This window comes from Amphiura filiformis, chromosome 2 (assembly GCF_039555335.1).
Source record: "Amphiura filiformis chromosome 2, Afil_fr2py, whole genome shotgun sequence".
In the NCBI taxonomy this organism is placed as follows: Eukaryota; Metazoa; Echinodermata; class Ophiuroidea; order Amphilepidida; family Amphiuridae; genus Amphiura; species Amphiura filiformis.
In genome coordinates this window covers 29317834-29344057 of record NC_092629.1, presented here as the reverse complement: position 1 = coordinate 29344057, position 26224 = coordinate 29317834, and the positions used below count along the sequence as shown (strand labels likewise).

Genomic DNA, 26224 nt, shown 5'->3' with positions numbered 1-26224 from the left:
AAAGAAAGAAAGAAAGAAAGAAAGAAAGAAAGAAAGAAAGAAAGAAAGAAAGAAAGAAAGAAAGAAAGAAAGAAAGAAAGAAAGAAAGAAAGAAAGAAAGAAAGAAAGAAAGAAAGAAAGAAAGAAAGAAAGAAAGAAAGAAAGAAAGAAAGAAAGAAAGAAAGAAAGAAAGAAAGAAAGAAAGAAAGAAAGAAAGAAAGAAAGCCCCAATCATATTGAACCATTCATATATTTAAGCAATTATTGTTTAAGACGAGCGTATTTTATAGAGTAAACGTTTAAAATCTTTTAACAATTGGTGGTATAAAGTCTTAAACGTGCCATTGATTAAGTCACTAAAGCATTTATTGGGTTATGGTTTAAGCAATAATTGTATACGATTGTAACAGTGGGTGTTTAAAATAGGTTAAGGATTTTTATATCGCGAAAATAAGAGTGTACGTTTTAAAGAATAAACGTTTAAAAGCTTTAAACAATTGGTGGTTTATAGTCTTAAACGTGCAATTGATTAAGTCATTTTACGTTTTGCTGTTTTTGATACCCATCAATAGGCCTACACCAAATTTGCCTAATTGTGTGCTTTTAGGGGCACCTTTGTTTGGTCGCATTGCTCTCCACTCGAAAGCCACCCATCGATATACCGAAATCGCTGAAAAGATACCCACACACCGTGGCATATCCCACAAACCGAGGCACATCCCAATTATAGGTTAATAACTGGGTATTAGTTATTTGGATGGCATTGTGAAAAATCTAAACATTTTGCATTTGGAACCGAGGAATATCCCGAGGAACGCAGCCCCGGGGGATATTCCGAGGTGCAGAGCAAAATGTTTAGATTTTTCACAATGCCCGACATATAACTGATGCAAAGTTATTAACCGAATTCATAACCGTCATTTTTAACTCATCACTCAACCAATTCTCAAGATTGTATTCTCAGAAATGTGTTGAAATAAACAATTTTTATCAAAACTTATATTTCGCCCTTCAAAAAGTCGAACAGGCTATAACGGACTTACCAATTACAGCACTACGCAATCACGCAACAGATGCCATTGGTCATTGATGGATATCAATAACCTCCGCGCCAGTGTGCGTATATCATCTAAAGAGCAATTTGATTGAGAAGCACATATGGCGTAATACGCGGAGGTTATGAATATACCTTTAACCAGGGAGAACCTCCATCCCGAGGTTTATAACCGCTAATTAAAATGAGAAGAGCCTATACCTGTCTGTCATTAAACATGTTAAACTTGGCAATATGATCAACATCAATGTTAATTATGTTTTTTTGATGTTATTGATACGTATTTTGTTACATTTATCCGTCTTAATTACGGAAATAGACTGTCGTTAGTAACAGCGCGGTGTCTGCTGCACATGTTGCCGGGATTTTTTTTTTTAGTCTTTTTGTCGATATGCTTAAAAAAACATGTTTAAGTATAACACAGTAGATATAGTGCATTTGAAAAATCACTCTTACATCAACATACCAAGTGAATGGGGTCAAATACTACTAATTCCCTATTACACGATTTTCAATGAAAAATCTGGTAATTAAACAACGATGTTATCATATTAAGCATATTAAACTTTCAAAGTAAAAAAAACAACATCAACTAAAAGTACAAGGTTAAATCTCCAAATGACCAAAATCTCAGAATATAATTGAAAAAGGATAGAAAAAGCCAATGATTTTTAGTGCAGCACAGCTTAAAGACCTGAGAATTTAATACATGTACTTACATAAGAGTTTTCTTTTTTGTTTCTTTTTGTGTGCAATTTTTCAACAAAACCAGAAAAATAATAAGAGAAAAATATAATTTCAGCATGTCAATCCGAAAGTTACACATTATAATGCTATCTCTAGACTTGCATCAAGTCTTTGGTCGTCCTTATTTAGTAAATGAAAACTATATACATGCATGCTTCGCCGCATCTTCCAAAAAAATGCTCTTTCTTTCCAAATTATAGAGAGGCCTTTCTTGGGATTTTTCAGTGATTTCAAAGCAAACTTTTTTCAGATGGCCTACATTAATATAGTCCCTCAACTGATTTCATTCACCGCCTAGATCAATTTAGTGGCCTGGAGTACAAAATGGTTATTCGCATTTTTAGCAATTGTTACCCTTTTGTGTACCACAAAGTTAATGCAGTTAGCCTTTGTGTTAGCCCAAGCTGTCAATAATATCATTGAACAGGAAATTTACAATTTTACAAAATTAGGGCAACTAAAGTACTAGATGGCACAGTTATGTTTGTGCAAGCATGAATATCAATCCCCTTGACTGCCCACTAAAAGCCAGGATGCAGGTCTCATCCATGTAGCATCTAAAATTTTAAAAAAGGCCCACTTGGGCATCAAATCCAAAACTTGGTGACCACCATGTGGATTGAGTCATTGTTTTTAGCTTCCCTGTAGCCATAACCTTTAAACTCTGGTGTCGCGGCTACCACATGATATATATCACGTGATATATATCACATCGTCGTCCGTATTCCATAGTGGCGTATAGTGGGGCGCCGCGAATAATTAACTTTTTGAGAAAATCGGGTTTGAAGAAATGCCAATTTAAAATCGAGTTGTGTAAATCAGACATTCATTATATTTTGTAAATGATGTGAAATTTCTGTAGTAAACTAAATAGATTTTATTGTTATATATTTTCAAAAGAAATAAATACATACTATTGCTGGCAAACTGACAATAAAACTATACGTCACTATGGAAAATGAACAAAACGCAATACCCTTACGTTAACCGTACGCCACCTCGGTCGCCGTGTAATCCCTATGGCGTTACTTTTCGTCGTTCGTATTCCATAGTGGCGTATAGGTCCGATACGCGTACGCCACTATGACATACGATGTTTTTCATTTTTGCCGATATTTCATAATTATAAAATGTGGATAAAAAGTGGCGTATGGTCGATACGCCACTATGGAATACAAAAATGTCACTTTGTAACTATACGCCACATTTTATTAATTAATTACTAATTAATTAGCTAATTATGACTGATGAGACTTAGAAAAATGAAAGAGAACATCATTAAAACATATGTGCCAATTTTCAAAAAATGACCAAAAATCACTATACGCCACTATGGAATACAGCCGACGACATGATATATTTAGTGTTTTTGTAGTGAGGGGTGTAGCCGAAAGCACTGACCACCCCATTCTTGACCGAAAGGTATCATCTGCCATCTGGATACCCGAACTGATCTGAATCTCAGGATGTTTTCAGTTTAGGTCATGTATAGTGCACACCCCACCGCACCGCTTAGGTGTGTATCTGAGGTGAGGTCCAACACCCCCCCACACACACACACTCTTCAACTTCTCTCGCTACAAGTAAGTAAAACAAGTAAGCCTCGAATGGACGGATCAAAACGGATTCGACCCATGCCTCCCCAACGACTACGTGAAACAGCCCTGACTTTACTAGAAGTGACTACGTTCAAACATCGGTGAGCTGTCGGATCTGTGCCATAAACTAAAGCCCACCAAAGCCCAGATAGACCTACATCTAACATGGGCTGATGTGGGGCTGATGTAGTTCTCAGTGACAATGAAGTCACAGAAAATACTCTTTGCTGTTGTACGGTTGTTTAACAGCCTGTAAAACTGAGTCCTTTTAATGAAAAGTTGAACAATGATGGCGTCATGTATATTGCACACCCCCGCCGCACCGCTTAGATGCTAGCCTAAACAGTAACCTGGAGAAAATGAGGATCGGGGCAGACAAATGGAAGGTGACCTTCGAGCCATCAATATGTAGGGCAATGACAATATCCAGAAAGAGGAATCCAACCAAGCTAGATCTTCTGTTTGGTACCACCAAACTGGCTGAGAAGGAGGAGCTGGAGATCCCGAGAGTCACAGTTGACAGCAAGCTGACCTGGACAAAGCACATCTCCAACGTCTCATCCAGAGAAGGACAGAAGCTGGGCGCTCTGATGAGAGTTGCAAAAAAATTAGATGTGAGAGGCAGAGCAACAGTTTACAAGGCCCAAGTTCGCAGTGTGATGAAATGCACCTCACAGTTTTGGATGTGTGCCAGCGCCACCACTCTAGGATTATTAGACTCTATCCAGAGGAAGGCCCTTCGAATCATAGGTGTGAGCGAAGAGGAATCGATTACAGAGTTGAACATCACATCTCTCTATCAAAGACGTCAAGTCGCTGCATCAACAGTCCTCTACAAAATACACACCAGCTTGTGCCCACCAGATCTGAAGGCACTGCTACCAAAGCCATTTTGTAGTCTGAAGAGCTACCCGCTCCAGCTTGTACATGCCTTGCCATGCTTTCACAGTACCAGTTTCTAGAACCATATCTACTGACAGGACCTTCACCCACACTGCAGTTCACGTTTGGAATAGCCTACCAGAAGTATCTATGCCCTGTTACACAGGCATATATACAATTCTTTAGTTCTTCAATGGTTCAGGTACGCGCTGGTGATCGCGTAGAGGTGTCGAGGTCTCCCCATCTTCTATGCGCTGGCGCCCAATCGGTCAACAGTCTTTTTGTCAACAGCGGCGGTGAAAACGTTACACTTTATGGGGGGTTGAGGAACGAGTACATTTTGTTCCTGTTTTACTGGTACTTTTCTTGCGCGCGCAATTGTACTGTTTTTACCAAAACGAATGTGTGTTTCGCTATTTTGTTGGGACTTGCGAATTTTAACCTATTTGGGCCAAAAGTACAGTGTTTTTGTGCTATATGGACAAGTCACAGGGCATACCCAGGGTGATAAGTACTTTATTTATTTATTTTCTATTATGATTTTAGGGGGGTGTCCACCTTGCAAAAATAGAGGGACGCTATTTACATATTTTGAATTTTGAATTGAATTTCAGACAGGATAAAGTGTACTGTTGTTATACTTGTCTGAAATTATGAAGTCTGTAGTTTACTTTTAAGATAAACAAAAACCCTTTTCCTTGGAAAAGTTGATAATATAGTTTGTGTAACTTCTTCACTAATAAGTGAACGATTTTACGGGTCCAATAATTAAAAGGTCCCCACGCTTTGTTGAATGCCGAGGTCACTGGCAGCGTTCTGCCTAGTAATAACAAAACAGTAACAACCTTTTGAAACAGATATATGATATCTTTGTCATTATTATAACTTTTGAAATAATATACTAAAACAGTATTCCCAACCATCTGTAGACCTACTCTCATTTCCGTTGTAACTGTATATAAGCAAACTCTTGGATCATATTTAGCAGAGAGGGGCGTTGTGATTTTCCCTGTACACATCACAGATATAATAGCTATCTGAATTCATCTGAAGATATCATATAATTGGTAAGTAACGTAAAACGGGATAGGCGTGTTGTTGCTTTGAACGTAGAATGCAGTTGGTATAAATCTTCTAATCGTTGGAAGCATACAATTAATTGTGAATCATTTAAGCAATATTTCATAATCATTTTAATATGTAGTTAATCCGCTGAGTGCACCAAATCCGCGTAACTTACTAGTTTAGTAGCTTACTTCTTTAGTAGTTACACCGCAACTGCCGAGTATCTTACTAAACTAGTATTTTTGGGACTTGCTCTGAAGCGTAACTGGCGAGTAACTACTTCTTTAGTATCTTAGTTAATGGAGCAGAAAATCCAAATCAGCACCTTTAATATCACGTTTTTAACCACGCGGTCTTACGTCGTCAATTGTTATTCAATACTAACAATAGGCTGTGTTACGTCACGAAATACCCCGGTACAAACAAAATACCCTATCAGTGTATTTTGCGTGCCTTGTGATTTTGAAGAAGGCCTATATACATGTATATGGTTTATTTATTATGTCACAGAGGGGTCTAACCTGCTTGGGGTGGGGGACTCAGCCGTGTAGTTTTAGTAAAATTCCTTTCGGGGTCTAAGTAGTTTACATGTTCAAAGACAAAAAAAATCTGGTGGACATCATTTTGGTCATGAGTTCTTATGATAATTGCTCGCGAAACGCGAAAATCATATTCAATTGTTCACCATTGGGTCTATGATATCACCAGCATTTCGCGTGATAATATTTTTTCTTATTGGAAACCTGTATCTCATCGATTTTGATATACCCTTTCCTCAGGTTTTTGCCATTCTAAATATTTGTACTTTTATATAGGCCTACAATTTAGCAGTTATGAGGTGTCTATAGTTCCAGGGTTAAGACCAACCTTACCTTCAAACGTTCCGTCAGTAGGCCTAGGCCTATACGAAAGGGTTGTGGCGCCGCATACGAGACGCTCCACGCGCAGAATACGCTCTATTAAGAAATAACTTATTATTTACTTCCAAATTCTCATCAATATCAATGATTTTCTCCTCAAATCTATGAGGCGATTTGCTTACTCGCCAACTTACTCCTCGAAGGATGAAGAGTACGTTGCCGAGTAAATAACAATAGAACTTACTAGTCTAGTAACTTACGCCGATTTGGAAGTCTCAAAATGCGAGATACTCGCCAACTTACTAAACTAGTAGCTTACTCCGAAGTTACGCGGATTTGGTGCACTCAGCGGTACGTGTATTTAAAAGTGAATTTTACCGTTGCGGCATATTCAGTATAATTATGGTTTTTTTTTCTTTTGTCTTTTGCCACGTGCGTACACAAATAGCGCCCTAGGCCTGGTTGCTTTTGAATAAAACCCAGCGATATTAGTGTAAACTTTCGTTTCTTTTTTATTTAAAGCATCATGAGGTTATCCTTAGCGGTAACCTTACTGCTGCTTGGTGTAACGACACATGTCTTTGGTGCACATTTTCGAGGTGGAACGTTCAGCTGGAAACCACTTGGACAAAACAAGGTAAGTTGTTTTGTCTTTTGGTTTGTTTACTGTCATTATACGATTGAGGCTCACTGACTCCACACTATAGTAAGCCAAAGAAGTAATATACCAGTTATGTTCACCCCTGTATACGAGTATAAACAAATTTAATATGTCAAATTTAAAACAAGCAGCCAATACATATACGCTTTAGCTTTGATTTAATGGTACACGATGTATTGTGTCAAGCTGTATGACATCCACCCTGTTCATGTTTCTGATCATTTTCTCATACTTTGTGACATTGATTTTAAGAAGCAGTCAATTGTCAGAGCCACCAATGTGTACAAAGCGCGTAATTTCCGCAATATTGATCCTGTTGCTTTTGAGGAAGACCTTGTGTTCAAGCTCAATACCACTGATGATTCCATGGATGAGGCACATGTAGACCTTGTCCAGTTTTATAACAAAACCTGTAGCCAAGTACTTGAGACCCATGCACCTGCCAAAGAAAAACCATGTACCGTTCGCATCAAACCTGAATGGTTTAATCAAACTGTTCAGGATGCGCGACGCTTACGTAGGCGGAGTGAACGGCGCTGGCGTAAAACAAGGACTGAAGTTGACCGTCAAGCCTATATTGATTCCCAGAGGAAGCTGCAACAACCATTAGCAAAGAGAAAGCATCTTTTTATAATGAAAGGCTACTCAATTGTAACACTAAGGACATGTATAAGACTATAAATGCTCTTTTGAATAAGACCTCACGTGACCTTCCTGATAGTAGCTCTCCAGCTACATTAGCTAATGATTTCTGTAAATATTTCATTGGTAAAGTAGAAACAATTCGTGCTGATGTTGATGCTGTCCATGCTACCTCTTCAAACACCACTTCTCAATGTTCTACATCTAGCACATTGCAATGCTCGTTTGACAAATTTGAAGTTGTGTCTGAAGAAGAGTTATCTAAAATAATAACGCCATGGACCTCCAAGTCATGTGACCTAGACCCCTCCCGACCTGGTTGTTAAAGAAACATATCCATATCTTTCTCCCTATTCTTACTAAGATCGTCAATAACTCCCTCCTTTCTGGCTGCTTTCCTGCTGAACTACGTAGGGCTACCATCACGCCTGTGCTAAAAAAGGTGTCCCTTGACAAACAGCAGCTCTCGAACTACCGGCCTGTCTCCAATCTGGCCTTTGTTGGTAAACTGATTGAGAAGGTTGTCAGTGTTCAGCTCACCGAGTATGTTGAGTGCAATAAACTGGCTGAGCCTTTGCAGTCAGCGTATCGGGCTGCTCACAGCACCGAGACAGCACTCTTGGCTGTTCATAATACCATCCTCAGAGCTATTGATGACAACAGGGCTGTCTTTGTGGTGTTACTGGACTTGACTGCCGCATTTGATACGGTGGATCACCGTATTCTGTTGCAGCGGTTGAGCCAGGAACTTGGCATCATTGGTGATGCCCATAGAGTGTTCCAGTCCTACCTTGAAAATCGCAGTAGTCAGGTCTTTGTGAAGGGATGCTATTCTGATAGGGTTCATCTGCCTTATGGTGTCCCCCAGGGATCGGTCATTGGCCCGATATTGTTCACCTATTACACTCATGCCATCGGGAACATTATTCGTAATCATGGCCTCCAATATCACCTCTATGCTGATGATGTTCAGCTGATTATCACCTTTAATCCTGCCATCCCGGGTGATGCAGCTTGTGCCTTGTTCAAACTTTCCAACTGCATCCATGAGCTACAAACTTGGCTCACCAGTAACAAGCTCAAGCTCAATATGGCGAAGACTGAGTTTTTACTGCCTCTTCTGATTATCACTACATTAATCTCAAGCATCTCACCCTTTATTTGGATGGGTTGGAGATCTCTGTATCTTCATCCATAAAGAATTTAGGGTCATTTTTGACCATGACATGAAGATGTCCAGTTATGTTGCACATTTGTCCAAAACTTTGAACTGGCAGATTGGTAATATTTGGAGGATTAGGCGATTCCTAAGTTTTGATGCGTGTACCAATGCGGTTAGGACTCTTGTCCTGTCCAAGATTGATTACTGCTCCTCCTTGCTTAATGGCATCTCCCAGAAAACCTCACCCGCCTACAGCTTCTCCAGAACAAGTGCGCCAGACTCATTTTCAGAGAACCAAAATATACGCATACTTCTCCTTTGCTTCATAGTCTGCACTGGCTTCCAGTTGCTAAACGTGTCCAGTTCCGCACTCTCGTCCATGTTTATAAGGTTCTTGCTTCATCTACACCTGAATACCTGTCGTCCATCCTTCACACCCGTCATTCTGGGTACTCTTTGCGCTCTACTGCTGCCACTTGTCTTTCCATTCCAAGATCCCACAAGTTGGCTGGTGACAGAGCATTTTCCATCATTGCCCCTGTTCTATGGAATGGCTTGCCTTCCCACATTCGTGACTCTCCCAATGTCCAAACTTTCAAAAAGAACCTAAAAACTCACCTTTTCACCTAATGTTTCCTCCCTCTTGCATTTTTCCTTTTCCATAGCGCTTTGTTTCTTCATTTAAAAAGCGCTCTCTAAATCTGTGTATTATTATTATTATTATTATTATTGTTGGTCGAGGCAGCCACAAAAAAATCAATTTTCATTATCTTAATCAATATATTATTGAAAAATAACACTTTGATGTTTTGCAATAGTGCATTAAACAAATAATGAAAATATACTTTGAAAATTTGATTTGATTTTTGATTTTGATTTATTGTTGTTAATGAGTTCTGTACGTTTGACAAAAGTGTTACTGTTTCAGCCCTCTTTACAACATAACTCACATAGCCTTAAGACCTTATTTGTTAAAATTGGTTGGGAAATAAAGAAACATGCAATGCGCCAGTGAGCAGCACCTTTTGTTAGAAAGCGTGGATACCTTAAAATTAACAAGCCCGTCGCAGAAGTCACGCAGAATGTATGTACACTCGTGTTTTGTATCTGAAAAGAAAGCTACAGACTTGAAAATTTCAGAAAAGTAGAATAAAAGTACACTTTAACCTGCATTGAATTAAAATGTGTAAAATGATATTAAAATTTCGATACATGATGTGTAACGTAGTACATTTTTGATTCACTGCAGTCACGACTAACAAATCTAGCAACTAACGGTTACAGCCATTTCAAACGTTTCCAGGATAATATTTTCCCACCTATACGTGGAAAATCTTTTAGACTCGTACCCGCTGAGTGCACCAAATCCGCGTAACTTCGGAGTAAGCTACTTGTTTAGCAGAGGATGATTTAAGCACTTCCCAGCAAGTCTTGCGGTTAGCACAGCTGTGTGAGTGAACACGACACCACTGCCCGCCCACTGCATACACACGTGCATGGTTAAATTTGAATTTGGACAGATATATTTACAGTAAAAACACCTTCTAGAGGTTGGTCGATTTCACATTTTATGTTATATACAGGAGGTGTGAATTATCCTTCATGCATACATCACTTTAGATCTGAAATCGACCAAGAAATAATGACACACGGGCAATTCTAAAACAACATCTTTTGCACAGAGTTCAATGGGATTTGAAAAGTAAAGTGGCAGTTGAAACTCTAGTGATAACACTTTTACAGTGCATGATGGGGCTTCCTTAAATCATCCTCTGCTTGTTTAGTAAGTTGGCGAGTATCTCGCATTTTGTGACTTCCAAATCGGCGTAAGTTACTAGACTAGTAAGTTCTATTGTTACAATACTCGGCAACTTACTCTTCATCTTTTGCGGAGTAAGTTGGCGAGTATCTCAGAATTTAGTGACTTCCAAATGTACGTAAGTTACTAGACTAGTAAAGTTAAGCCGCAGCTTTTGTTATTTACTCGGCAACGTACTCTTCATCCTTCGAGGAGTAAGTTGGCGAGTAAGCAAATCGCTTCATAGAAAATCATTGATATTGATGAGATTTTGAAAGTAAATAATAAGATATTTCGTAATAGAGCGTATTTTACGCGTGGAACGTCTCGTATGCGGCGCCACAAACCTTTCGTGTAGGCCAACTGATGGAACGTTTAAGTTAAGGTTGGTCTTAACCCTGGAACTATGGAAACCTCATACCTGCTAAATTGTAGGCCTATATAAAAGTACAAATGTTTAGAATGACAAAAACCTGAGGAAACGGTATATCAAAAGCGATGATATCCAGGTTGCCACTAAGAAAAAATATTATCATCCGAAATGCTGGTGATGTCATCTATTCTTTGAAGGGGGAACAAGACCATTGGAAGGGGTGATCATCGTTAATTAGTAGGCCTATAACCGCTAATCAATGAATCAATCAAATAATCAATGAATCGATCAATCAATCAATCAATCAATCAATCAATATTCATTCTCTGTGACGTGTCACATAGTGATTATCGAATGCATGTTGGATTCCTTTTGTATCTTAAGTAGATAGTAGAATAATATAATAGTAGGCCTACCATTTGAATTTCACTATAGAGTCATTATTATTATAAAGTGCCGTTATTTTATGCGTTTATTTTATGCCTTACATATTTATGACAATGACAATTGCATTATGCTACACTAAGTAATATTATTATTCGAATCTATACAAATATTTTCATGTCTAGAGAAACATGCTTTCAAAACTCAAGATATCTTCTATCTTTAATATAGGCCTACATACTTTGCTATATATATTATCTTATTTCAGGATCTCCCCACGGTTCAAGCATTAGGAATAATTGCAAGTTTTGTGCCAAATTAATTTTTGAGGAATTACATGCCACACTATCCCAACCCATCCGGTTGATGCTTGAATAGAATAGGCCTACTAATAAAATATCTGACAATCGTGGGCAGAGTAAGTACTATGCCCACGATTGTCAGATATTTTGGCAAATTGAAAACAATTTAGCGACATTGTTACCAAATAGGTCTATCATTAAAAAAACCCAAAAACTTGTGCTTCATTTAGGTGAAATGTGTGATGTTTTTAAAAATTGAAAAACTTTATACTAAAATTGTATAAAAAAAGGTCCCAAAATGAGACCCATATTTGCGGCTTATTATGACGTATGGTCATTTGAAATGAGTACTAAGTTAGACTTTGCGGGGGTACCCCTTTTAATGAGTTGGTTTGCTAACTCACCCCCCCAAATAAAAACCCAAACCCCCTAAAAACAACCTCACAAATGAAAATGTCAACACCCTAAAACCAAAACCTTACAAATCACAACCGCTGACCCCACAGTGTAAAATTGAAAATTGCCCGGTAAACACCAATTTTACCATTATTTGGGCAAAAATAATTCAACTTGAATATTGGCATAGTAAACAAAAAATATCACCTTAATTTTGGGGTAAAATGGTGTACAACTGAAAATGATTTTCGCGTTCCGTGAGCAATTATCACAAGAACACAGGACCAAAATGATTTCCACAAGATTTTTTTTCTTTGCCCCCTCCTACAACTGACCCCGATACGCGACTACTTAGAACCCGAAAGGAATTTTACAAAAACTACACCGCTGAGTCCCCCCACCCCAGTTTGTTATGCCCCTCTGTGACAGAATAAATAAACCTATAGGCCTACTACAAAATCACAAGACACGCAAAATACACTGATTTTTGTTTGTACCGGGGTATTTCGTGACATAACGTAACACTGTTATTGAATAAAAATTGATGACGTCAGACCGCGTGGTTAAAAACGTGATATTAAAGGTGCTGGTTTGGATTTTCTGCTCCATTAACTAAGATACTAAAGAAGTAGTTACTCGCCAGATACGCTTCAGCGCAAGTCCCAAAAATACTAGTTTAGTAAGATACTCGGCAGTTGCGGAGTAGTTACTAAAGAAGTAAGCTACTAAACTAGTAAGTTACGCGGATTTGGTGCACTCAGCGGGTAGTTTTGAAGAACTTGACGTTTTTGTAACACGCAATTTCTGCCGGTAGTTTGGTTTCTGCACTTTCAAAAATAGAATGATCAATTCCAAGGCCAATTAACACAGGGATGTGACCATTGAACACATTGAACAACTTCCCTAGAAATAAACTGTTTTTCGAGTTTTTAAATAATAGTCACTACCGCTATTAGTGATACTTTCTTTTGGGAAGAAAACAGGAAAACAAGTCCAATGAAAACCAAATATCCCTATAAGCCATATTTTTACATGGAACAAGAATCAAGAGTCTAAATATTAAGAAGAAACACATGGCCTTGGTCTACGCTTCACGAGTCCACGCTTCACTGATGTATGTGAAGGAGAGTGATTGTCTTGCGTCCAGTGCAGCCAGGGCCGGATTTACCATAGGGCCAGATGGGCCCGGGCCCAGGGCCCCCAAATTTTGGGGGCCCCCAAAATTGCCCTGTGCAGTGTGCATCTTCTATTTTAGCCGAAAAACAACATGTTTTGGGCCAAAATAGCCTACAAAAATTGCGCACTGACCTGTAATATAGCAACATTCACCTTCAATTCGGACTAAAACAGTCTAAAATTGAAATATTTTTCGCGCTACGCGCGCAAACATCCTACTAGAATCTCAAAACTTGCCCACTTTAGTGCATAATGCCTTCTACACGATGCGTTTGGGGCCCAAAAAAGGTTAATCCGGCCCTGAGTGCAGCATGCCACTCTGTCAACTGGCTTATTGGAGTGACATTTACTAGTAATATAGCCTATATTATTCACCGTGAATGAGTATATTGTGTGTGAGGTGTGAGTCGCAAGCTGGCACTTTCGCCGAGTTAATTGTTGTAACTTATGGTTACAGTCACCAGTCATTATCATATTTTAACCAATGTGGATGAAACATTACTACAACATATCATATTGTCGCTGATTTATTTATTTAATAATGATCATCAATAAATGTCTCTGTATTTTATGATTTAGGATGTACTTACTCATAGCCAACGTATGCATATAAAACGTACAAGTATTGCACAACAACTTCTTACTTATTCATGAGCCTCATTTAAATACATGATCATAACAGAGGCGAGTTTTAGGGAGCACGGTGGCCTAGCGGAACGGGCTCTGACTCATAATCGGAAGGTTGTGGGTTCGAGCCCCGGCGACGCCATCGTGTTGCGCCCTTGAGTAAGGCACTTTATCTCGATTACTCCTCTCCACCCAGGTGTTTAAATGGGTACCGGCATTCTTAAATGCTGGGAAGGTAACAGACTCGCTGTAGAGGAGGTGTAGAGATCCCGCTATAGCAACATTACATGGAGGAGTCTGGCCCAATCGCTAATGAAAGAGAGACGGGCACTTCGATCACTGTTTATACAGGATCGCCTCCCTTTACCTTACAGAGGCGAGTGGTCACTGCCGTTCTGAGTGTCAATGACTTATAAGAATTATGTTATTTCAGGATCTCCCCACCATTCAAGAATTAGGCGAGCATGACGAGTGGTCACTTGCGTATTGCGTGGAAACGGTGATTTAAAACCTAAGGAAGAAATGATTATTAAAGTTGCACTTTTGTGTTCTATTCAATGAAAGCGTGCATTTAATCAATGGAATCACGTCAATAGTTCTCTTGTTCGAGAACACTTTGAGTGCAAATCAAAAGGGCATGCTATGGAGCAAACTGCAGCTTTTGAATTTGCATCTTCCTGGATGGTTTTTGGATCGTCGATGTCTTTATTTCGTTAACAATTTCAACGAATGAGATCTTATATTCGAGCTAAAATATGCAGATATTGGCCGCTGGTTCCATGTATGACATATCTGTCTTTAGTTAGGATATACAGGGGTGAACATAACTGGTACCTTAATTATTTTGCTTACTGTACATACAGCTCAGTGTTGGAAAGATAATCAACAGTCCTTAGGCTTACTTTTGTTACCTAATTCGGACGTACAATGGCCGAAGTCAAACGTTCGTTACCCTTATCACCCTGCTCGAAATATAAATAGTTACTGTTGCTATTGTTTGGCGTAAGCTACTAACAATGCTTTGGAATTGTCCGAAAAATTAAAAAAACCTTTTCCGCCCTCATTATTTCAAACAATTACGAGAACTTGAAATGTTGTATGTGGCAAGATCAAGGTCATACGCGCATGTCGTCTTAGGTCATCATTCAAAAGATTGGATGTTTTAAGTTAAACAAATTATTGGGAGAACACCTATGACGTCATGATGGCAAGTGCTACTACCATGACTACCACTAAACTGTCCTAAACTCAGTGGCGTAGCAAGGGATTTTTCAGATGGGGGGGGGGGCAAAATACGAAATTTCGGATAATTATTATTATATTATTTTAATATCCACAATACGAACGAAACGTGTGTGTATCAAATTTAAACTACCTTATGGAGTGGTGACCCGATATAATGAATTTAATATGTAACACATGCTAAACATTTGATTCGCCAGAATATACAAAGTCTAAAATTCGAAACGTTGTACTGGAACACAGTTAGGATGTCTAGATTTGTCTGATTGAAAATTATTGTCAAGACCCATAAAACTTTTTTTGACTTCATAGGTTTTGATGACATACAACTTCAATTTCAACGGGTTTCGAGATGACACTTCCGAAAAAGAATCTGGTCATGAAGTGTGCACTGAGATTGCAAAAAATAGAGAGACGCTCCTGAAAACAGAAGGCATGCTACACTGCGATGGATGCTATCAAGACGACCCACGTTATCAAGATTGTAGCAAGTGAGGTTTCTTATTTTCCTTTTGATTTTCCAGAAAGAGATGTAACATTTATCCACCATTTCATATAACAATGCTGTTTTCTATTATACATGTAGAACTGTATTTCATTGTCAACTAGTGCTGGTTTCATACTTTCTCCCGCTTGCCGCTGAGTGGCGTGACGCTTCATCATGCCGCTTGCACTTGTCTGCAAACGGAGCAGCACACCTCTTAGCGGCAACGGCATGACTCTGAAAACCACTCTTGCCGCTCGGCACCGCTCCAAAATCGTATTTTGTTCACATACGTCAGAGCGGCAACGCTCAGAGTTGACTTGAATTCAATTCCCCGCGGTGCTGCCGCGGCGACAAAGCGGTGGAGTGGTCGATAAGTTGGCTTGCCGCTGATCACCGCTAGCGTTTCTGGTGCGACTAATCATCTTCAGAGCGGCAAAGCGACAGGAAAGTATGAAACCAGCATAAATTAAAACTTTGAGCGCGTAATTAATTTCATTGTAAATAAGCAGATATATCGTAAAGGAACACAGGGCATTTTAAACAACAACACAATACGACAAAATAATATTGCCGGTTATAAAGGAAAACATCCAAAATATTATTGTTTCGAATTGAATAAAAGTTGACTGGGACCCGCCCGAAGAAATTGAAATAAAAAGATAAAATATTGTCTAAGTGGCAGCATTTTTTTAATCAACAAGTCATATTGCTTTATTTTAAGCATAATTTGCATATTTACAGGTGGTGTATACATACTGCCCATTTTAACACTAAAAAACACATCATAAATGAGATGAAGAACACGAACAAGTGACAAAATTAGTAGATTGGTATATAATGAAGAAAAAGTAGCATCATAAATGACAAAACATATCACGTAACATGAACTTGATAAATATTATCATGACCCAAGCTCAAGTTACAAAAATAAATAGTATTTCGCTTTTCATATGAAATAATGTTGTAAAATTGACCGCATTTGTATTATATATAGAAGTTTTTATTCGATTAGGTTAACGACACAATCGATATCATTAGATAATAAAACTGCTTACCCAAGCTTAATATAAGTTGTACACAGTTAGGGGTCAAAGATCAAAAGTGCAAAAGTGCAAAATTTCATTTTCAATGTCACTTTTTTGTCATCCACTATAACAACTCACGTTAGAATTCCGAATCGATTAAAACTGCAAATTTATTTTCCAAAGACAGCAAACTGTTTTCTATTTTTTTTTTAATTGTGGCCAATTTTGTTGGATATTTTCATTAAATATTATAAGGTCTTTATTCAAAATAATTTTAATGGGTGCGTCTAGTAAAGAATTCAGGTAATTTGATTGGTTTTCTGGTGTGTAATATCGCACAATAGTGTATAACGATATAAGACATCGAGCGCGCTTGTTGATCCTCAATGATGGGGGGGATAGTGCGTTCGCGTAGTACACGTTCGTGACGGTTTCGTCCATTTAAAACAACGGGGATATCCTCATTAAAGTACTTTTTCTAGAAAAAGCAGCTTTTCTTACAAAAATAGGATTATGTGCGCCGGCAGCAAATTATTTGAGAAGGGAGCCCGTTTAACCCAATTAGGGTTAGGGTTATGGTTAGGAAATTATGGAAAATATTGCGCGCCGGCATCTACTACTCATAATATTCACCAGTTCATCCATTATGACACGATATTGGATAAGCAAAAGACAAATCCTATCTTTCATTTTCTAAATATAAGTACGTTCATTTGTGTTTCTCTTTTATCTCTAGATGTATAACATTTAACCCTGTAGCTATGAGATGGATATGTACAGACTTTGATAAAGAGGGCGGATGGGATATAGGTGGACGAACATTTGAAGTCAGTGTACCAGATAACAAACTAGTGATGTTGTATGTAAACACGTAAAAAGAGAGTCTTCATTTGATTGGGCGACCATAACTCTGAACGATTAACTGCAGTTTGGTGCGTTTTGAAAAGTGACAAATTGAAACAGATAACGTGGCGTGAAATGCATACTGAATCTCAGCGTGTGTTATCATTCAGAACCATGCTAGCCAGGTTTTTTCCCCAATCTGGAGAGCTTTTTGCATGGTCGATATATCCTTGTATATAGCAAATGCACAGATGCCGCTGAAACTTTTTGAATCGCACCAAATAGCATGCACTCATTACATTTCTTGGTCTTTCGGATTTAAAAAAAAACAATTGAGTTAGAAATCTCTGTTAATTGTATGTGTAATTTATTGATTTTATTTAATTGCGCTCTAAGTGTGAATCACCTGATCAAGTGGAAACTTTCTTTTTTGGAAGTTACTTTCCTTTTCTTTTCTTTATATTTTTGCGTGGGTGCGGAGTGCGAAAACGTGGACCTTTTTCCAAGGGGGATTTTGTGAAAAGTGGACCTTATTTTAAACATGTTGTCCTTTTCTGACCTAAAAGCAATTAACAACCTGACTTGTTTTTGCTGGCTGCGCTCGCACATTTGGATTTTGGGGGACTTTTTTTGTACACGTTTTCTCATTTGGAGGATGCGACCACTCCCCGCATCCCTCTACCTCTTGCGTATCATGAGCACGTTGATACTAAAATGCATCGTGGCACTATAATGTCCTCAAAAAACGTAGTGAGATCAAATAAAACAACTCATACTATCACGTGTTATTTGACTGACGCATCGTCTTCATCGGTTATTTAAAACTTCATATGATCCCCTATAATTAAATAACAGGCTTTTGCGTAAGAGGTTATATTTGATTACATATACCTGTATTAGCCAATCAATGAACAAGAATCTACTAATGAAATAATATGAAGCACACAGATAAGGTTCACGAATCTGATAAAAATGGGTTTCGAAATTCAAGATGAGCATGATAACCGCAAGGGTATTAAATTCATAATGCATACAAATCAATTAGGTCCTGATGCGGTTAACTTTCATGAATTGCTACCTTATTTTTTGTTCTCACTGTGTAGTGTTATATTATTATATTAATTTTTTCTATTAGCTTTGAGTCTTGCTGTTTTGTAACTGTTCAAAATGCCGAGCGAAAAGAGGATCAAGGATGGAAGATGATCACCGAGATTGACCTTAACAAGGAGGACAATTCTTCACCTGTAACATCTCCAATACCTGTACAACTTTATCCTCAAGGATGCAAATACACATTTATTATACCAGGTGGGCTCCTTTAATTGGTTATATTTTTTGTCCAATTATAAGACATGGTGACGTTCTGGTTAATGCCCTCAAAATAGTTTACTTAGTTGAGGTACGCTATGTGTATACCATCCCGCCACTAAAGGGAAAGCACAACCAAATGTTACTCGATCTTGTGATCGACAGATGGTGCTGCTGCTTCCTTTGCTTGTTATTAATGAACTATCAACTTGTTATTCAGAATGAATGATACGTACACTTGTATTCGTTAATATCATTACATGCAGCAATTAATGTGTTAACATTAATTAAGTAAATCAATTGATTGCATATATAAAGGATCGGTCATTCATTGCATACAAATTTTGATTTTCTATTCCTAATTCACAGTTTACGACCCCGATGGCGACAGATACCGCTGCCGGAACACTGATGAAAATCAACACGAATGTTATGCCGGTGGTAAAAATCGCGATCTCTGTGGGAAACTTGATAAAGTTACAATTAATGTAAGTATTCAACACTGTTACATGTTACTTTTTTTTTAATCGTTTACTTGCCCGTTTGCCTTTCTCATTTTTTTTTCTTTTTATACCATTTTATCACAGAGGATTTTATTATAGGAGTAGTTTTCCTAAAAGACAAATATCAAACCATCCCAACAGGTAACCACCACTCACAACGTGTCATTACCCCCTCCTGTGCATTACGCTTATTTCCGAGAACCAGACAATTACGAAAGTCCCCTGTTATCGGTGTGTTGTCATGACAAAGCGGTAAAGCCTGACAAACTCTACTGTCTATGGACAAACATGACACAATCAGTAATACTAGAAAAGGCCGCCAATGGTCAACGCACACTTAGCCATTAGCTAAAAAAAAAAAATGTAGATATTTATATAGCGCTTTATGCCGTAAACAGCCTCAAAGCGCTTTACATTTATTCCGCCGTCATTAGATTATGCCGGAACCACGTTTGCAGGGTTCATCAGTACAACGACTGTGACTAACCCTAACAGCTTCCCATTGCACCTGGGTGGGGGTGAGGCAAGCGAGGTAAAGCGCCTTTCCCAAGGGCGCAACACGGTGGTGGGACGGAGACTCGAACCCACGCACGTCGAGCAAGCTCTCAGATTATGAGTCCAAGGCCGTAACCACTAAGCCACCGTGCCCTCTATATTTAGCGGATAGTAAAGTATAGGGCATGTTTACGATGTTTGATTATTAACATTGTCTTCCGAAAGGTCTTTGTTTTGTGACCACAGACTAGGTACAGAATATTCACAAACAGCAAAAGTCACCGTGTCTTGTATGCTGTGAATTGTTGCATATTCGTTAGGGCAAATGTTACAATATTGCTTTAACGGGTGGTGCTGTAACTTTACCTGTTGGCAAATAGTCTGTTGTATTTTGTGACCCATCCACCCAAAACAGCCCATAACAATATTGTCATCATTGTCATTGTCATGCTCTCTCATATTTCAATTTTTAGTCTGACTGCACATTAGAATTCGATACCAGTGGACCTCCGGGCGATTATGCTGTAAGAGTGATCATTGAGGATCTTGATGTTAACAACGATACTTTAAGTAAGATCTCTCTGTCCTTCCTTCTGAGCATAAGCCCCGATATCACCAAATGCGGAATCCCCACAATTATAGAACCAGAAAGACACGGCATGACCATTCCAGTTGGTAAACGTTATGAGATCACAATCGTAGCTGAGGCGGGCGATGAAAATCAATTGTAAGTACATTAGCTAGCAATATCTCTCAAATGTGTACTTAACGAGCAAATGTAAATAAATTTAAAAAGTCAAAGCAAAGCAAACTGAAATCAGCAAGAAAGTCCACTAATGACCTTTTTTACAATTTTTTCCGCAATTCAATAACAAGGTATTAAAACCTATACCTTAATGCATAAAACATTTATCTTATCTTTCATTCCCCCAAAACGTTACTTCGTCGGCTGTATTCCATAGTGGCGTATAGTGGGGCACCACGAATAAACAACTTTTCCAGAAAACCGGGTTTGAAGAAATGCCAATTTAAAATTGAGTTGTGCAAATCAGACATTCATCATATTTTGTAAATGATGTGAAATATCTGTATTAAACCAAATAGATTTTATTATTATACATTTTTCAAAAGAATTAAATACATAATATTACTGGCAAACCGAAGTACAAAACTAGACGTCACAATGGAAAACACGCAAAAGGCGATACTTTTCGTCGGCTTTATTCCATAGTGGCGTATAGGTCCAATACGTCACTATGGAATATAGCGAGGTGTACGCCACTATGACATGCAATGTTTTCCATTTTGCCGATATTTCTTAATTACAAAATGTGTATAAAAAGTGACGTATGGTCGATACGCCACAATGGAAAACACAAAATCTCACTTTGTAAGGATACGTCACATTTAATTAATTAATTACTAATTAATTAGCTAATTAATTAGCTAATTTTGACTGCTGAGACTTAGAAAAATCAAACAGAACATCATTAAAAACATATATGCCAGTTTTCAAACAAAATGACCAAAAATCACTATACGCCACTAAGGAATGCATCCCACGACTTATGACCATTGTTAGTGTCAATGTAAGCATTATTATTACATATAAAAATCATAAAACATCATCATCATAATCTTTATAATTATCATCATCATCATTATAATCGTCAACTTTATCGTCATCGTCTTTTTTTATCATTTTTATCATTGATTTTAATAGGATTTCTCGCATAGAAATTAATAAACCGACGGGCATGACCAGCTCTACGTTACAAACTGTTGATGGATATCCCTTGCGTAAAGCAATACAACTTAAATGGCAACCCACCAGACACCAAATCGGTACACACATCGTAGGTTTCTTCGCTGTAGATACGGCTGGGTAAGTTCTTCTTAACCGATCAACTATAATACGGAGCTTCAGTCTGTCAGGCATAGATAAATAACACATAGATTGGAATGATCCATGCCTCTGCCCTCTAAGCGTATTTCAGGACCTGACGACATCGTTCAACTAAGCGTACACGGATCACTCAACATTTTTGTGCGCTCACGCTATTTTTGAGTTCGCTAACGCGACTTCCACTGACAACATGCTTATTTTCCCTGATATGTTGCCAGACAATACCCCGGGGGCAATACATACTAAAATAACCCATGATACCTTGAGGTTGGCGTACCTGTCCAAAAAAAACCCCAAAAACCAAAAACAATAACAAGCAAACAAGCAAACAAAACAAAGCAAAAAGAAAAACAATTGTCACTAATTATGAATTCTGTCCATTTGTCACTATACTTGAGAAGCAAACTTTAGAAAATATAGGCATATGAAACCCATTATGTTGGTAAGGCATACAAATTTGGAGTTGAAGGAAATGTAAAAAAAATATGATCAACCTTGGAAAAAGGAAGTGAAAAAAGTGCAAAAACCAAGCTTGGAATGATCTGTATTGTCGATATCAAAAATCTTTGACTACAACTTGTTGTCCTGAGATTGTATTCATTCGGTCGAAATATGAGTCATTGCTGACATTTCTCAATGAACATTTGAATCTACGAGATGCTCATAATACATTGAGCGGATAGACCTAATCAACTTTAGTAATACCCTTATTCATGATGTTGGTGCTGGAATGAAATGGTTAGTTACTTTATTTCATTTATATCACTGATACGGCTCAAAATTAAAAGGGCACGTTGGTTTTTGGAAATGTTACAATAGTGTATATTATGTTTTCTCGTCTTTAACTACATGCCAATTGTTTAACTGATGTGGAACTTATGAAATATTCTTTGCAAAAGACACGAATTTTTTTTTTATCATATCGTCAATGAGCACGCTTGAGAATACAAACAACTAACAAACAGGCGCATATGCATTGATGATTCGATGACACAAATTTAGTTTTTGATTAAATACCACAGCGATGTGTCTATCGTACAAACCTCGTGGCTCCTGATACGTGTTTGAATTGCCAGACCCAGTATGTTAATATGCATTTTGGTGTGATACAAATTGACTGAACGGTATATTTGTACCTACGATTGCGTAACGTTTAGTGCAGGGCAATACATTCAAATATTACGAGCCACGTGCGTGTAAACACATCGCCATTGTAAATAACCCCGTCCACCACTACTTCAATGGCGAATTAAAACTGATATAATATAATTGCAGAATTACCAGCGGCTGGTCCTATGTGATTCTGAATGTGGTTGACGCGGGCTATTTATATCCTGTGAAAAGTAAAAGCTATCCATCGGAAGGACAAGCCGTAGAAATTGGTAGAACCAAGAAGTGGTCTATTCGATTCAATCGACAGGTAAGATTATACAAACAAATAGCTCAATTTCTATATCATCAGTCACTCTGAATAAAAGGCTACAGAGCAGTACGTGATGTATTGAAAAAACCCGGAGGTTTCACTCCGAACTTATGATCGGCAATAAGACCCGAGAAGAAAGCTTAATAACCTAATAACCATGATAACTGCGATTATATTTACTGTTTTTGGTGCGCATAGATTCCATAAATTGTCGTGGTATTTTTGATTGATTAAAACAAGTCATGTATTTTCGGTGCTGTTCGGGTGATTTTCTATGGTACACCGGGTTTGAAGTCGCCATTTTGTCATTACTTTCGCGTTGGTAATGTTTTTTCAATCGTGTTATTTTGCGATAATTAAAATATATATCCATTTATTAACTTTGGCATACAGTTACGACCCAGATTTGTTGGACAACATAAACAAAACCTTCAGCATCTGTGTTTCTTTTCATGATGCAGTCATGTCTACAGTAGAATTCATCTCGACCTTTGCAGGACTTAAACCCCATTAAAAGCTATTAAACCAAGATAACACTCATTGAAGCAGCTCAACTGATTAAATCAGATCTTCTCTGGTTGTGCACAAGTGTCTGTTTTCAGTGTGCGACATCGCAATAAAGCTGGTATTCTAGCTTCAGTTGGGTAACCGATTATAAAGGAAACGAAAGGAAACAATGGTATGTGTAGCTTTGTTCACGAAATGAGACAAAGACCTGCTTTTTGTTAACCAGCATTCTTCAAAATAAGCAACATAATGATTGTTGACTTAACACGGTTTGGAAATAATTTCTTCATATTTTTGGTGTTATCTGTCGTTTACATATCCTTCCTAAAACACAAAAGTGCGACCCTCTCCAAACATCTAAATTAGCTAAAAATTTAGGACATGTTACAAAACTATATTTTCTAGAACCTATTTAGAATAGTTAAAATGTAGCTTGTACCGTTTTTTTGTGGCATCCTTCAGAAGTGAGCGGTCCGATACCAATATTTTCGGTCAAATCTCCATTCAATTAACACGGGGAGTTGGCTAGCTATGCCTTGCCCTCACTCATATTTTACAAAAGTGCGACTATTTCTGAACATCTAACCTAGCTGTAATTTTAGATCATGTTAGAGAAATATATTTGCTAGAAGTTTGGAGAATAGCTAAAATATTGGCTGGTTATTTTTCACACAGTGATGTTAACTAAGCAAGTGCCCATTCTTCCAACGTACATCATTTTTAGAGGTCACGCGTCAATGGTGAGAGCACTGTGTATTGTGTATAGGAAAACGGACAGTAACTGCAGTATGTTCACTTCCAAAAGCCTGCTGATAACATTACAATTTACACGACACAAATCCCTGCATATCTTGTACTTTTACCATTTTATATCAACACAGGTACGACCCCCGACTCAGACGGCATATACAAGTCTGATAAACTACTATGGTACAGTCGTCGGCCGAGTGGATTCATCCGATAAAATGCAAGTGGAATTCAATGGCAAAGTCACATCCTTTTATATGCCTATAGATGAAGTTGCAGGAGAGTTGCCGTACACTTTACATATTGATGAAGGTTTCGCAATCGATGCGGATTACGTCGATTCAAAATTTCCATTCTATTCAAAAGCCGAGCAATGGTCCATAACGATCAACGGTAAGGATTATTAAACTAACCAAATATTAATGTGTTTTGGTGAAAGTTTTCTTCATGACTGCAATATTAATGCACAAATGGTTAAAGACCACTAATAGGCCTGGGCGATACATTGAAATACGATGAGGAACTATTTGTTGTCATGGCATTCGAAAAGACTGCATTAAAATCGCTGAAATTGATCAAGTTATAAAAAAAAAAAAGTACTTTTTAGAGTTTGATGCTTCAAAATGGTACATTTTCTCTCATTATATGACATTTTTGATGTAATAGTACCAAAATTCATACGCACGGCTTCGGTTTTTAGTAAATAGTCGCCTTATCATATTGTAACTTTCAGCTTCGAGGGCGCACTGTCATTTTGGTGTTTACGGTTCAGTGCGTTAAAACAAGAAAAGTCTCAGGTCAACCTATGTTGAATTTTTGATCATTTGGCATCTAAATCATATAGTTTCACCTGATATTGGTGGCATTGAACTGTGAGAGTTCTGAATATGAGAAAATTCCACCCGAAATTAGGCATTTTCCCATTGAAACACGTGTAATACATAATTAGTGGTATTTAACCTATAGAAACACTGAATTCTATGGATCTGATATTCGTCAATGGAGACTTTTCTGGCTATTTTTTGCTTACATTTCTCAATATTTAACTGTATTTGCCCTGGCAAGAAAACGTGCATCTTCTTCGACTACTAAGGTATGTTTTTAGAACCCGTTGAGGAAGTAACGGGTTGAGGGGGGGGGACTTGTGGCATTAGTATTGGGTTTACGGCTGGTTTCTGTGATTTCAGGGCTTCTAAATTCAACAACCTTCGCTTCTCTGCGTATACATATAGAAAGCTTAATGATGATGAAAAATCAATGTTGATGATCATATAGACATGCCACTTTGTTAATTAGACCCACATGCACATTTTGTTGATGATTTCCTTGCCCTAAATAACGTACATAGGCCTATACGTGTAAATACAGTATAGGCATAGGCTAGGCATTTTGCTTAAGCTTTAAGGCGCATGTAAGGCCTATAGTCACGTGTAAATTAAAACCTAGTCTTTTTGTACACGTTGTCTATGGGCCTCTACAGCATCCTGTGTGGCCTCACTCTATCCTAACTCAAGCCGGAACCCTAACTTGATCTATAACTCTATTTTAAACACATATCTAATCCTCTGACCTAGCCGTATCTCTATCCCTATCCATGAGCCTAGCCCTATAAAAACCCTATTCCTAATGCGAACCTGACCCTAATCAACAATTCTAACACTAAACAGCAAGCCTATATCGGAACACTAACCCTAAATCAATCTTAATCTGATCTGATCGTGCTAGGACAGGCTACAGATACGAATCTCCAGATATAGTCCTAGGTTGAAGCAAAAACAGCGAAACAGTCATCATACAGGGTGTCCGAAAATCATTGATATTTTACTCGTCATGCTGTTTTCCAGAAATTTTCTTGTTAAAACATGTATTGCAAATGTCAATGTTTACATTCATGTCATTTTACCCGAGATTGGAGCACCTTTGTGCTTATATAGGTTAAAGACCACTAATAGGCCTGGGCGATACATTGAAATACGATGAGGAACTATTTGTTGTCATGGCATTCGAAAAGACTGCATTAAAATCGCTGAAA

General features: G+C 38.0%; 1 protein-coding gene across 1 annotated transcript in view; it reads left to right on the top strand.

Moving 5' to 3' along the window:
- Nucleotides 1-5256: 5256 nt before the first annotated feature.
- LOC140146063 (uncharacterized) overlaps nucleotides 5257-26224 on the top strand; it is a 27197-nt gene continuing 6229 nt past the window's right edge. Inside the window, exons 1-10 of the mRNA XM_072167808.1 lie at nucleotides 5257-5327; nucleotides 6708-6822; nucleotides 15261-15439; nucleotides 17197-17319; nucleotides 18439-18611; nucleotides 18981-19099; nucleotides 20083-20336; nucleotides 21333-21494; nucleotides 22791-22935; nucleotides 24327-24585. Coding sequence (XP_072023909.1) covers nucleotides 6712-6822; nucleotides 15261-15439; nucleotides 17197-17319; nucleotides 18439-18611; nucleotides 18981-19099; nucleotides 20083-20336; nucleotides 21333-21494; nucleotides 22791-22935; nucleotides 24327-24585 — 1525 coding nt within the window. The 5' untranslated portion in view covers nucleotides 5257-5327; nucleotides 6708-6711. The remainder of the gene's footprint in view (nucleotides 5328-6707; nucleotides 6823-15260; nucleotides 15440-17196; nucleotides 17320-18438; nucleotides 18612-18980; nucleotides 19100-20082; nucleotides 20337-21332; nucleotides 21495-22790; nucleotides 22936-24326; nucleotides 24586-26224) is intronic.